Source organism: Cervus elaphus, chromosome 33 (genome assembly GCF_910594005.1).
Source record: "Cervus elaphus chromosome 33, mCerEla1.1, whole genome shotgun sequence".
NCBI lineage: Eukaryota > Metazoa > Chordata > Mammalia > Artiodactyla > Cervidae > Cervus > Cervus elaphus.
The window spans coordinates 27,752,258-27,766,241 of NC_057847.1; the positions used below are offsets into that span (position 1 = coordinate 27,752,258).

Genomic DNA, 13,984 nt, shown 5'->3' on the forward strand with positions numbered 1-13,984 from the left:
TTTCATAATTTAGCGGTGTGACGGGAACGGGGAAATGATCTTGTGAAAGTTCACACGTGCAGATGTATTAGTTACTGATTCATTTGATTAAATGGTAGTCTCAAGTGCTCGGATCCGCAGCTGAAGGCGCCCCATTAGCATAACACTGATGTTTAATTTTCATACGCATAATTAGCCATATATTTAACACTAATAGCAACATGCAGCCTTTCAGCGTTAAACAGCCCGGGATTTGATCTGGCCTGAGCTGAACCTTCGCCGATGCACCTTCCCCTGTCTAGAGTGCGCAATGATCACAGGACAAACCTCTGTAATCAAGCACATTTTGGCAGAGGGAACACCAATAAAAATGAACATTCAAAACAAATTACATCGGTGCTGTCGTTACAGATATTAGCGGAAGGGGCTTCTCTTTTTTAACTTCTGTAGCAGCAGCTGCTGCCCGCGGAATTCCTCTCCTTTGGTTTAAGGGTACGATGTTGGGGGTAGAGATATTTCAGGCAGCGTGGTTGCAGCAAAAAGAAAAACAAAAGCCAAGCAAAACAAAACAACCAATCCTCCAAACCAATAACGGGTTTGCCAGCGTTTAAAATTATTTTTCTTTCTTTTTCTTTCTTACTTCCCCCCCCCTTCCCCCTTAATCATCGAAGCACACGGCGAGGCTTTGTAGCAACAACCAGCTAATGACTCCGCCACCAGACAACTCCCGGAGCCGTTACACTCCTCTTGATTTCCGTGTTGCACTTGTGATTTTAATTGCTCTTTCCTAGTGCCTGTTTTGGGGTGTGGAGTGAGGTACGCCCTGCACAGCAGCGGATGCCGCCCTGGCCCCTTGTCTCCCGCGCGCCTCGCGGGCCCTGCCCACGTAAGTGATCTCCGCGGCTGGCGCGAGGTCGGGATTGGGAAGGAGGGAAGCAGGGCTGGCGATTCCCGGTACTCGGGGCAACGGGCGAGGAAACCCGACGGCTGGGCTGCCCCGGGCCAGCTTCTTCCAGAGAACTGAAGGGTGGGGGAAGGGGAGAGAGGCGGCCGCAGGTCGCGACGGTCTCTAGGGCTGTCTGGTTCACATCTGGAGGAGGGATCCAAGTGTCGCAGCGCAGGGGACCGGGTTGGATTCGGGGAACAAAGGACCCGCACGGGAAACGGTTTCAGAGCCTGGCTTATTTTTAAAAATTGATTATATCTGGGCGAAGGAGTGTCTACACTCCGGAATTATTTCTTAGCCCCAGAGAAGCAGGTTCGGGGGAGGGTGACTGAACCCGGGCCCTCGGGCTCCGAGACGCCTGGCCTTGACTAGCTGCTCAGTGTGTGATCTTACGCCTAAGAGCCCAGGGTGTCTCCCTTCCAACCCCCACCGCGGAGGCGACACCTGTTCTGAAACGCCGCTTTGCTTAGATCTTGGCCTGTCCCATCTCGGAGAGGAAACAAAACTCTCCCATTTATCCTGAGCGCCCCGGATTCCGAGTAGAACCTATTGGAGACTCCACGGACCAGGCGCCTGGTGGTGTTAGCAGTAGTCACGCATGGCTGGAAACCCTGCAACCCGGGGTGAGGTTTGGGGCCAGTTTAGTTGTCGGAGTTGAGGGTGGGGGCTTGGACAAGGTATTCTAAAATCTGCTTCTTAACTTCAACTTCAAAGCGTGTTTAATGGAATTCGATCTAATTCAAGTTTGTTTCCTACAGAGCTGCTGACTATTGGCTGGTGCTAGTATATATGCATACATATGTATAATAGTTAAACTTTACTCACTTTAATAAGTAGGATTATAAATCTGTCCCACAAATACCTCCACCTCGGAAAAACTACTGCATAAGCAGCGAGTTATCCCAGTGGCTGGTAAAATTCTGTATTCCTAATGAAATTATTCTTGGGGAATCTTGGGGTAAATGGATCTGTGGATAAGATATTGGCTACTCATTGCAATCTGCCTAATCTAGGAAAGAAGTGAAATCAATCTCTGGCAGAACTCTCCTAAGGTGATCTGGGTCTTATTCCTTTCTAGAAAATTCGAGTTGTTCTGGGGACAGCAGCCTCAGTCTCTAGGCCTTTGCTTGGCTAAATCTTCAGCACCCCTAAAGTTTCTCCGTGGATCCTGTAAATCTTCAACCCCTCCCTCATCTTTTCCAGCTCTCAGATCTGCTAGAATTGGAATTACCTCTGTCCAAGTTCTGCCTGGATGAGAGGAAGAAAGCCCAAGAGAATCCCAAATTCAGGGAAAAGCTCAAACTAGTCACTTTTCCAAGCTTGCTCATTGGCCTCAGTTTCCTATGACTTTCCCCACACTCTTGAGGGTCACGAAGATGAACTGGCTCTCCAGTCCTATCACAGAGGCCACCTGTCATGGCAGTGACAGGTGTCCACATTTCCTTGGTGCTCTGGAGCTGAGCCCAATCTATATTTAGTGGATGGCAGCTTTGTATAACCTGTTTCAGTAGAAACAACCACTGACCGGTGGAACACCCCAAAATCATGGCCAGGGGGACACTACTTTGTACGTGGCTTGCTAGAAATCCAACCCTCTCCACCTCTGAGCCCAGGTGTGAAGAGGTCCCCAGGAGCTCGGGTGAGGGAAGACAGAGTACCCAGGATGGGGATGAGCCTTGGGAGACTCAGAGTGTGGACCCTTGGATTTCGCGCTTCTAAAGCAGGAGGAGCTGCTGGCAGGCTGAATTAAACTCATCAGCTCTAATCCTGACTAACTGACTAGGCCCTTGCCCTCGAAAATACCCGTGTCTCCTCTGGAAGGGATGTGCTGGGTCTCCAGTGCATTAGTGCCGGTCTGAAGAAAGCCAGTGTTGGGAGAGATCAATTTAGGGAGGATACCCGCCTGACACTGCTCACATCTGGGCAGGTGGGGCTGATGCTCCAACTCCCAGAGCAGAAAAATCCTTAGCTTGCCTCTGTATGTTGGTGAGAGGGTCTCTCAAAAGTAACCTTTGGGATGGCCCCACGGAGCAGTTTGAGGGCAGGGAGAAGGAACCACAGGGGACCAGAAAAGGCAAGTTTTTGGACTGATAACCCCAGGCCCTTGGTCTAGAGGCAAGGAAATGTTTGTAACTAACTCCTCCATTCGCCGGCTAATCTTTTCATCGCAAAGCAGCTATGAAGGGGAAAGAACCGGAAGGGCTGAGGGGCAGCTGGCCCCGCCAGCGCCCTCGGGGCGGCCAATGTGGAACCCACAAGGGGGGCGGAAAAAGAGACCAAAAAAAAAGAAAAAAAAAAAATCCTAACAGCTAGGCTCGGGTTTTTATTCCTGCGCGCGAGAGTGAAAAGTTCAGAGACTCAAAAATTAACCGTAAGACACAGTGGTTTTAAGGAGTGAATGCTTTCTATTCGGGCAGAATCAAGGCTAGGGAAAGGGGAAAGTATGCATTGCTAAGACTTCCTAGTCTTCCAAATGAGGGCGTCCCCATTCCTCTCCAGATGCGTTTCCCGCGCTGGGAAAGAGAGACTGGCTCCAGGAACCGTCTCTCCGAAAGCGCACGGCCACTTCGGGGCTTCAGATTTGTGTTCGGAACGGCTCCCAAGCCCTACCGCATTTTCCCTAGCCGGCGCTGCTAGGTGCTAGGTAGGTTACTCTAGGGCCTGCCGTTAGCCAGTTTCTTCTAAAAGTTCTCCAGCTGGATTTCAGCAATTTTAGAAAAAGGGCCCCGGGTCTCTTGCGACCTTCGTGTTGCTCCTCAGGCCTCGTGGGGCAGTTTGGTCAGGATCTGCGCGCCCCTCGACGTGATGAGAACTGTGTGCTCGAATTGGGCAGACCTGAAACACACAAGACAGAGATGAGCGAGCTCAAGCGCCGGCGGGGCAGGGATCAGCAGCTCGCCCGCGCCGTGGGACGAACCTGCCCTTCCAATACAATTTAAAAGCAACCGGGCAGAAAGCAAGCACCTTTGATTGTCCACGGAGACCACAGTCCATGAGTCCTCCAGTACTTTAAATTCAGGGGATCCCTCGGTTACAATTGGCTCTGTAAGAAGGAAAATATTTACTGCAGTGATCTAATCAGATTCTTGTCAAACATTGTTTTGACTGATTATTTTAAAAAAAGAATAAGAAGGTTCTCCCCCCTCCCTCCCAGTGCTTCCCCCCACGAGTTCATGTTGTCATCTCGCAAGCACTGATAATTGATGTTGCTTACATAGTATGCTACAAACTGAACAGTAGGAAGAGGAAACGCTATGGCATTCAAAAATGTATGAAGTTGCCTAGTTCGTAATTTTTTTAGAGAAAAAAGGGCATTTTAATCAAGACTTAATTAGGACCCTGTGGATAATAACCACCCAAACACCAGTCCCTCTTATAAATATCAGTCGGTTTTTTAAAATATTTGAATTTTTAAAACATGCTCAAAATGTTCATTAATCAGCAAATAACAATTTTCTTATTTCACTCTAATTGCTTCTCCATTAAGCCCCACAGTCAGAAATATGATGCCTTCGGGGCTTTAGGTGATTGGAATTTGGTGGTGACACCAATCACATGATCAGCCAGGAATGGGTCAACAGAGAGTATATGCCACTTGCTGACAGGGAGCAAGGGACATAATCGCCTCTAGTTACTGGGTGTTAATGAAAGAAGAAAAAAAAAACCCACAAAAAAGCAACACAAAAAACCAAACACCACATTATGTTGGTAACAGAATTAAAGGTTGGACGGCTGCCGTCTCCTAAATGTGTCGGTAAGTATCTGATTTAGGAAGATGGGGCTAGAGGATATTATTTAATCAGATTTACTATGCATCTGAATTATTTCATTACACTGATTGGCTTTATTAGTCCTTCACCGGACTGCCTGGCCTAGGCCAGCGCGGCTGCACTGCGCCAGGGAGCCCCTGCTCTCTGAAGAGGAACTTAGCACTAACCTATGGTGAACGCCATGCCCTCCTCCATGAGTAGATCACTGTCATTCGCTGTAAGACAAAAATACGAGTGTGGGGCATGGGGATGGGATATGGAGAGAACAGAGAGAAATGGGATTAGAAGGGTTAGGCTGCACAAAAAAGTGGTCATTTTATTTTTCTTTTAGGAAGAGGTTCTAGAATCTTGAGTGGTGGCTACCCAGGGATTAAGCCTGGGATTTAGCCCTCAGCCTCTGCATTTTCTGAGCTTGGGGTCAGGGCCCCTAGGAAGGGTGCACCAAGGCTGAGCAGCCCAGGTGCTTGAGACACATTTTGGGCTCCCCTCTCCACTGTCCCCTTGCTGTGGCCACTTGCTCTGAGGTTTGCTGGCTCCCACCTCCCAACGGAAAGGGGAAGACATCTTGGGAACTGAGACAAAGGGAAGGCAGGTTGGTAGGAGGGAAGAACAGGGGTGACCTGAAATACTTCCAGGGCTTGGCACTGGGGGGGCACTCACCTGAGAGGCCCTTTCTGCACTCCAGCCTGGGCCTCTTACAGCTGCCTCAGGTGAAGTTCTTTGGCCTAAAGGAAGTTCTGACCTGCTGAGTGTCTAGGGATCTTTCAGGGGGTGGATTCCAGCTAGTAGTTCCTCTACGGGGCTGTTCCCACCCCGAAGGACACAGGTCAAAGCGCCAGGATCAACTTTCTTTTGGTGCTTGTCCAGGTATGCATGCCTCTTGGGGACACTCCACAGAACTGCTTCATAGCCTAACCCAAGTCCCCCACCTCTTCTGGCCCACCCTTGCCTTCTCACTGTAGGGAGAACATCCAGGCAGTGAAAAAACGGGAGACTCTGGGTATAATCTAGGAATCACTAAAGAGTACATGCTGCTAAATACATCAGCTGTCAACGCTGTGTAGGATGTAATGAAGTTTAACCACAACAGTCAGCAGTTAGAGAAGGGGGTAGAAAAAGAAAAACAGAAAACAGTCATATGTGCATGCTGCTGGGACATTGATGCAGTGGTGTTTTGTTTTCAGTAACTTTTTCTAGACAAATATCCCTTGCGCCTTCCAGCCATCACCCTTCAGAAGACAAAAAGCAAAACAAACCTTATTTGGGGATTGAAATGGCTGGGCTCTAATTCAGTAACATAGTAACATGCTGGTTAGGATTAAATAGGACCACCCCCCCAACACACACACACCCTCATAGGGAAGGATGACAATGTGAATTCCAAGTTCCAGCAAGAGATTCAGGAGCAAAACTGCTTTATCTTGATTCCTTTCAATAAGCAGCTCCCAAACTAACTTTCTTACCATGATGCCAAATTTCTGGATGTCCATGAAAGTAAGATCCTATCCCATGTCCCACAAAATGTGGACAGACTTGCAAACCATTCTGATGAGTTATCTGGCTTTAAAAGTGACCAAACAAAATACTAAATTAAATTGGATCATTTTAAGTGCATATATAGATAAGACAAAGTCCCTTCAAAGTATTCTCTGAAAAAGAAAAAAAAAAAATCAGTTCTATTTAGAGTCATATGGTAACAATTTGTTTTCATTATTCTGGAAAAATTTTATATTTTGTCACAGCTTGCAACAACTCCCTTTGGATACATGAAGAAAAAAGATATGTAGCTAACACAATAGTTTGCTTCAATTACTTTAGTACAGCACTCAAACAAGGTCACTTTTAGACAATGAGTATGCACACACATATACAGTGCAATATAACCAAGATGTATGTGCAGGTAATGCAGGTCATACAAACCTGCCTGATTTGTATGGAGTTTCACTAAAAGACTGTACAAATTATTACTGACTTGGAACCAAACAAAAAAAATTTACGATCTGAAATGTGACTTCTATAATTGCTTATTCTGGTCTATTTCAGAACATCAAACATTTTACGGACACATTTATACAAAAGGTCACATCTGCTTTGTCAATATTCTTGAAGCACTCCAAAACTTTGTGATTATTTGAGATTTCTACTGAAGACCTATACCATTAACAGAAATCATAAAAGATGCTTTTTAATTGCTATGATGCTTAGAAGAAGCTAGTATTGTGATTCCTAATTCTTAATGCTACATTAGTTACTTCTACATGCAAATCTTTTGGATTCCATTTATTCCATGTAAGTGAAATCTTAGAATCCAACCCTAAAATCTTCACCTACAAGATTAAGAAGTTGTTTTTGAAATCAGGTGGACATGTTCATTTCTGGGAGCACCAGAAAGACAAGAATGTACATACCATGAACAATTTATATTTTCATGCGGATGAAGAGCAAAGTGCCTTAACCCTAACCATAATAATGGATTGGGATTTATAGGACTACTATTTAAATTCTTAACCAAACCAAAGTTCTTGGATCCCAAGCTAGTTTTCAGCAGCCCTTTGGTTTGGTTTACCACAAACTCAAAGGCATTTAGTCAGCATCTTTATGAGCATTCCTGTCAAAATACTTTTCTCTAGACATTTTTAACCTTCATCTCCAGACCTGTAAAATGTCTTCACTTAGGCCAGGATGTCACCATAAATATCAGATGGGCAGTCTCTCATTCAGATTTAATTTCCATGTAACAGAAATAGGTGAGCTATACATGTGTTGAGGAGAGGAACGGTAAGTGAATGCTTTTATCTCTTAATTTGTTCTTTATGGTTATACTTATTTCTGTGTGTCTTTTCACTCTGGACAGGAGGTATAACAACTTTTCCAAGTTGTTTCTATTTGTACCACACAATTCCTGCATAAAAACTTAGGATGGAGAGTAGATAGAGGCTGGAAGAGAGATTATTCAGTAAGATATGCTGATCTAGATTTTTTTTTTTTTTTCAGTAAGAATAGGTCTTATCTACCCATCTACCCATTATAGCTATGTCCCAACAAACCTTAATAATTCTAAGAGGATTCATTATATACTGTTCTTCTATTTTCTTTTCTTAAAAAAAAACAAAAAAAAAACGAACTATTTTTAAGGCTCTAACTGATTGGCAAGCATCATAGCTACATTGTGAATGTGTGTTACAGTGGCAATCTTCATTTTAATTTCTGATGAGAGGACAGGAAGAAAGCCCACTATGAAAAAACACTTGGGGTCCCTCCCCCCTCATATCTCTCATTCCTCTTCATAAAAGAAGCTGTGCAATTACTAGGTGGCTAAAGATATCTAAGTGCATTCTACAACAATTTACTGCCTGGATCCTGCTGAAACTTTTGGTTATAGGAGGATCATAGAATATATGTGTCATGGATGCAAAGGTCACAGGATTTCACAGCTGTGTGGAAAGAGGAAAAGATCAGAACAAATTTCCCTCAGTTCCTTGGTCGAGTACCTGTCTCAATGGTTGATTCTCAGGAACTAGATAAAAACTCCTGTCTGCTTTTTAGGGTATTTTCCTTTTGGATTGGTAGTTAGCTGTTTTAACACATACTTTCTGGGACTGAATGGAATAAAATCTCATTAATGTTTCTAATTACTGATGAAAAGCATGCCCCTTCTCCTATTCTACTGTGTACTGTTCTTCTATTTTGGAATATAAGGGAAGCCCAAGATTAATTTACATGATTCTAAGACTTAAATCTAACTTCATGGAGACAATCCAAGTGATCTATAGGTGCAAATGTCTGCTCTAAAGTGAAATCAAGTACTAGAAACCCTAGTTATGGCACAGGAAAGTGGAGCATGCAGGCTTCTGACTAGTGTGTTGGGGAAAGTGGAAGTGTTGGGCGGGCAGGGGTGCCCACAAAGCATACAGTTGCTCCTTAACACCAGCCATCACGGGTTGTGACCTATTTCTGAGCATGAAGGTCTTCTTGCCTTGTATATTACACAGATGAAATCTGCCTTCTTTTTGTTGAAATCTGCTAAAAAGAACTCTCTGAGTATTAGCTCTTCTGTTCTGATTTTTTTAACTAAAAACTCTCTAAGACAGCAGCTCACTTTATTTAAGTCTGAGCACATTTGGGATTTGAAGCCCTTCATATGGAATATTTGGGGAGGAGGAGAGAGATGTGTAAAAGTAGTTTATCAACTTACTTGAAAATTATTCCGTGTTACAGTTCATGTTTCAGGTGTGGTTTAGAGTTAAAAGATAAATCTCTCTTAAGGAATTTCATCCTGTGACTGTTCTCTTAATTGAATCCCCTTTCATGGGATAGTTTTCCTCAATAAAAGTTTTGTCTAGATAAATTAAAATTCTTGATACATTTAAACTATATTTTATGACTAAGAATACATTCCCCAAGAGGGCAGAGGAGTACTATTTTTAAGTACACACTCTTCTAAAGGAATAAAAATGCACATGGAAATAGTTTTATTACTATTTCTACATGAATTCTATCAACAGAACTGATTTCCAAATGGTCACATCTCTAATTAAAGGACCTCAAATGGCACCTGATTTTCTACGTCATGGAATTTTTACTTTATTTATTTCAGATTTTTATTTTAAGCAGTAGTCTTTGGATGCAGGAATGCACAAATTCAAGGATTCCCTCTAATTGAAAAGGAATGTTTAAGTACAATTAATAATATTTTTGAAAGCCAACAACTGTTTTCCAAAAGAGGAGTACATTTTTTTTTGTTTCAAACTGGATCACAAATTACTGTATTTTTCTTACAATAGTGCTGAACTTTTATTTGAGGTTTTCTGTTTCTGAAAAGCAGACATGATGGATTGAAATAAAAGATAATTTATTGCAATGCTTACTTTCATGTGCAGAGAGAAGCAGTGTAATTGTAATTTACAGTAGCTGTCAAGAAAAAATCCATCACAGATGACATTAAAATGACTTATTTTGCCTGAGCCACTTATTGTTTAAATGTGCATAATCTAATAGAAAGAGATTATTTTTAAAAATCTGTTTTATATTCTTCTAAATTAATATCAAAACATATACTTATGAATTAAACATTAAAAACCATTCATTGATACTTTCATCATGACATTTACAAGGATAAGTTTAAATTATTTTTGATTGAACTGTCACATATTTGTGATGCATGAATCTACACATTCACAGTATTCTCATATGTACAGCTCATATCATCTAAGGATAATTACAAAAATACAGATTTAGAAATATTTTAACACAAATGGAGGTACAGTGAGCATAATAACGCTGTAACCTAAAGATCACTAGACATCCCTCATAAAAAAGAAGGGCACAGAGAGAACTCTTTTAGCCAATACTTCTTCGGAGATATCCTATTCTTCAGGTTTCAGAGAATTTCAAAATTTCCTATAAAGATCACCAGGTTTTTGACATGATACTACTGAAAGAGTAGCGAGAGGCTATGCAAACGATGGTGAATATCTTAAACGAGGCTGAGTTGAAAGATGTTTGTAAACCTTTGGTCTATAATGATTCAGAGTACTTCTGGCTTAAAGGTGGAGACTGTTTATTTACTCCCTTGAGAGTTTGCCTGAATAAGAAAAGGCGAAATAACAGATGTCCAGAAACACTGCCTTAACACATTAGAACAAATATTTGTTAGACTCAGGGCCAGTTTCCTCCTCAGAGGCAGACACAAACCATCTAAATAATGAAATGCATTAGAGTAACGGAAAAAGTTCATTGTCTATGTTATTTTTCACATAGTTTTGTAAGTGCGGTTGTCGGCACTGATCTGGTTTTCAAAGGAGCTTGTACATGCAAATTCATTCTCTACGAAAACTGACCTTTGCATCCAGATAGCTAAAATTCAATGTCACTTTCAATTTTACTCTTCTTTTTCTTCTTTTTTTTTTTTATGTAGCTAGAATTAATGTAGTGAATATGTAATGAAATGCATTATCCTGCATGGAGATTTATCAGATTTTCCGACTGAATGCTATGCTTTGCTAGTACTAGCTGGAGTTCACCTGCATGTTGGTGTGGCGTGTGGCTCTTTTTTGTAAAGAGTTAAGTCGTACACAAAAAAAGGGAACAAAGGTCAGCACCCAGCCGCCACTTGAATGTGAGATTTTTCTTTTTATTCCCCTTGATGTATACTAGGCTCTATGTTATTAGTCTTAATGATGGAAAATTGTAGTGTTGATACAAATCTTTTTTTCAAAGTAGTAGGCGGGAGCTCCATTTGTTAGTAAGTTTTTTTGTGACTAAAAGCCACGGACAGTACATTTATGTAGCAGTAAAAGGCCTAGATGCTCTTTCCATAGCAGAGCTAATTATTCCTACTGTGACCTTACTGATCTAGCCTGTTCCTAGTACGTCTCATCTGCACGCCTGTTCCTCTGTGTAGATGGTGTCAGAGAATATGAAAAACCCTATAATGAAACCATTTTCATGATGGAGAAAGGCTACTGGAGTTGCACTTGCTACAAAGAGGCTCAATTATATGAGTAATTGTGATAATTTTCTACATTCATAGCCTTCAATGGGGAAAAAAGAATGAGAGCCACAAAGGAAAATTACTTTAACAAGAAAGTACAGAGAGTAAAAATGGAAGAAGAGACAAAAAAAGGGGAAAAAAAAACAGAAAAAAAAAGTTTAAAAAATAGATCTGGAGGGAGGAATAGCGAGACAGGGAGAACAACAGAAATGCTCAAAAGCCCATGTGCAGCTGTGTTTCACAATTAAATTGAATTTTTTTTTTCTGCAGTTGATGAATGTGACTACTGCAAATGTGCCTCTGTAGTTAGCTATCATTTGTTGTTCCGTGACAGGAAAAGGATAATTACCTCTCAGAGAGAATCAAAGGCTGACATGCCCTTTAGACACAGCCATGAATGCAGAGCTCGATAGAATGCTTGAATAAGAATCTAGTGTTCTCTGCCCCCTTCTACTGAAGAATAAATTTTGTTAAAATGCAAGAGCACCACCAGTAAATTTGTTGAACCCTAGGTGTTCAAAAATATGAGGTACATCTATCGACTCATCCCATTTGCAAAAATAAAACTGCATTTTGAATTCATTTCTATTATATTCATGGACAGTAAGATAGTGAGATATGCATTAAATTTCTTTTCCCAGTAGGGGTCTGATTCAACATTTCCTATGAAAGAACAGAGAGACACTATCCTTTTTTCCCAGGCTAGTTAGCCTATAATTTAAAACTGTCAAAAACACAATTTTGTTCAAAGTCTTCAATAAAAGCTTCTCCGATATAACCCAAAGAGATTTTACTAAAGTTTGATTCAGGCACTGTTACAATATTTTTAAAGCCATAAATACATTTAACTGATATTTTACTGCCTTTTTTCTTAAAGTATTCGAAGGCTTACGAAGAAAAAAGGCAGCATCTTTTCAAGGTGACTAAGCCTTCCGTCCTTCAGACAAATGGGAAGTATTCAATGGTTCATATTAATGAGAGCAGTACTTTAAAAGGTACCAGTGTAACCATCTTTAACAAAATATGTTACTTTTAAATGAAAACACATATCCTGCACATCTACTTCAAAACAGTTAGGGGAAAAAAAAGAGATCTAAAGTAGGTAACAGATTACAAAGAAAAGTCTTGAATTCAGAAAATACACATACTCTCAAAAAGCAAGCACAGAAGGCTGTGTGGAAAGTAAACAGTGGTTTACAGGAAAAATGAACCAGACCAAAAAAAAAGATCACCCTTTCAGGCTGTTTGCTAATGCACTAATTTGAAAGGTAAGCCTTGCTTGAGCTAATGCTTTTTATCTTTCTGTCACAGGAATAATTTCACTTCATGCCTTTATAAAATCTAGCTTTTCTCCAGTCTCCTATTCAAGATTTGAGATACTTACCTCTTCTTAGCTATTCTTCCATGTTTGGTATGAGTTTGAATATAGGAACACTACAGACCAACACGTTGAGCTAAAATTAAAGCAGTCATATAAATATTGCTTGCTGCTTCTATAAGTTTCTTTGTTGACCTGATACAATTCACTTTTTTGAAATCTTTCTTTTTTTTAAACTCAGGGAACAGCACTGCACCCTGGCAGTTCACATACTGATATCAGACTGAAATGATGGTTCTAAATCACAAAACATGTCATCAACTTTACACCAAGCCACCAGTAACCTTTGTACCATCTGCCAACCCTCCCTTTATTTGTCACTGCAAGGCTTACCTGATTGTGTTTCCAATGACAGAGAAGGGAGCCCCCGCTCTGCAAGCCGCAATTGCTTCATCTCTACACCTCCTGGCAACCTCCACTAACTTTTTACCACATTCATCCACATTGCCCACCAAAAATGTCTCAGAGGTGTCTCCATGGTAGCCATTGTAGTAAACCTAAACACAGGCAGAAATGTACAAGTATGTCCTTGTTTAAAAATCTATTCTCCTACGGTGCATTCCTTTATATATTTAGTAGATTCATGTGTTTCACCCTTCCGGAATTACTAAGTTTACCTACAAAAAATAACCTTACAGAAACATGAAAAAGGTACACAATGATATTACAAAAGTTTAAATAAATACATGACTAGCATGGCTCTTTCAGCACTATGATTATCAATATTCTTTAACATTTTGAGTCCTCATTTTATTTCTGAGGCAAAATTATATATGCAAAAATAGTGACCAAAGACATTGACCCATGATTACTACAATAGGTTTAGAGAATTCAGAAGTATTTAACACAGTGAAAAGTTTCTTCAAGTGTCATAAAAATACTTATCTTTTATTTACCAGCCCCACACTTGGAAGTGATAGATAATGACAACAAGAAATAAGATAGATGTATCAGTGTTATAACAGACAGAAGAAGAATTCAGTTCCAAGAACTGACGTGGCTCAATATCAGAATGAAATAAGTTATAGAAAAATCCTGTATGGAAGTGAAATCTTAATCATATGTTCCAGATAGCAGAATGTTAACAGAAAACACTATACATGGATTTTTAAAGAATCAGAATATAACAAAACAGGTTTAAGAATAAAATTACAGAAAATAGCATTTTATCTGTCTTCAATGACTCAGAAGGCCCTGCAGGATCTTGAAAGACACTATATTCATTATAAAAATCAATAATTACCAAACACTGTAATAAATACAGAAGGTAGAGGAGACTGGTTGAATATTGATCCTTTGATATAGCATGGAATTTGCTATTTTGCATAAATTTGTCCTATGTAATTATTTTTCACATTTCTCTTTCTCATGAAGTAGAATGCAGAAACTATAATAAAAAAGATGTTTATCTGAGCTTT

At 40.8% G+C, this 13,984-nt stretch overlaps 1 protein-coding gene across 2 annotated transcripts in view; it reads right to left on the bottom strand.

The window, feature by feature from the left end:
• Positions 1-3,225: 3,225 nt before the first annotated feature.
• Positions 3,226-13,984, bottom strand: part of METAP1D (methionyl aminopeptidase type 1D, mitochondrial) — a 71,690-nt gene continuing 60,931 nt past the window's right edge. Inside the window, exons 6-10 of one of the 2 annotated variants that reach the window (XM_043894479.1) lie at positions 12,900-13,063; positions 6,159-6,256; positions 4,863-4,910; positions 3,890-3,968; positions 3,226-3,760 (exon numbers count right to left, since the gene is read on the bottom strand). In XM_043894479.1, coding sequence (XP_043750414.1) covers positions 3,682-3,760; positions 3,890-3,968; positions 4,863-4,910; positions 6,159-6,256; positions 12,900-13,063 — 468 coding nt within the window. In that variant the 3' untranslated portion in view covers positions 3,226-3,681. Of the gene's footprint in view, positions 3,761-3,889; positions 3,969-4,862; positions 5,421-6,158; positions 6,257-12,899; positions 13,064-13,984 lie in introns of both variants that reach the window. The other variant, XR_006339464.1, reaches the window with a different exon arrangement.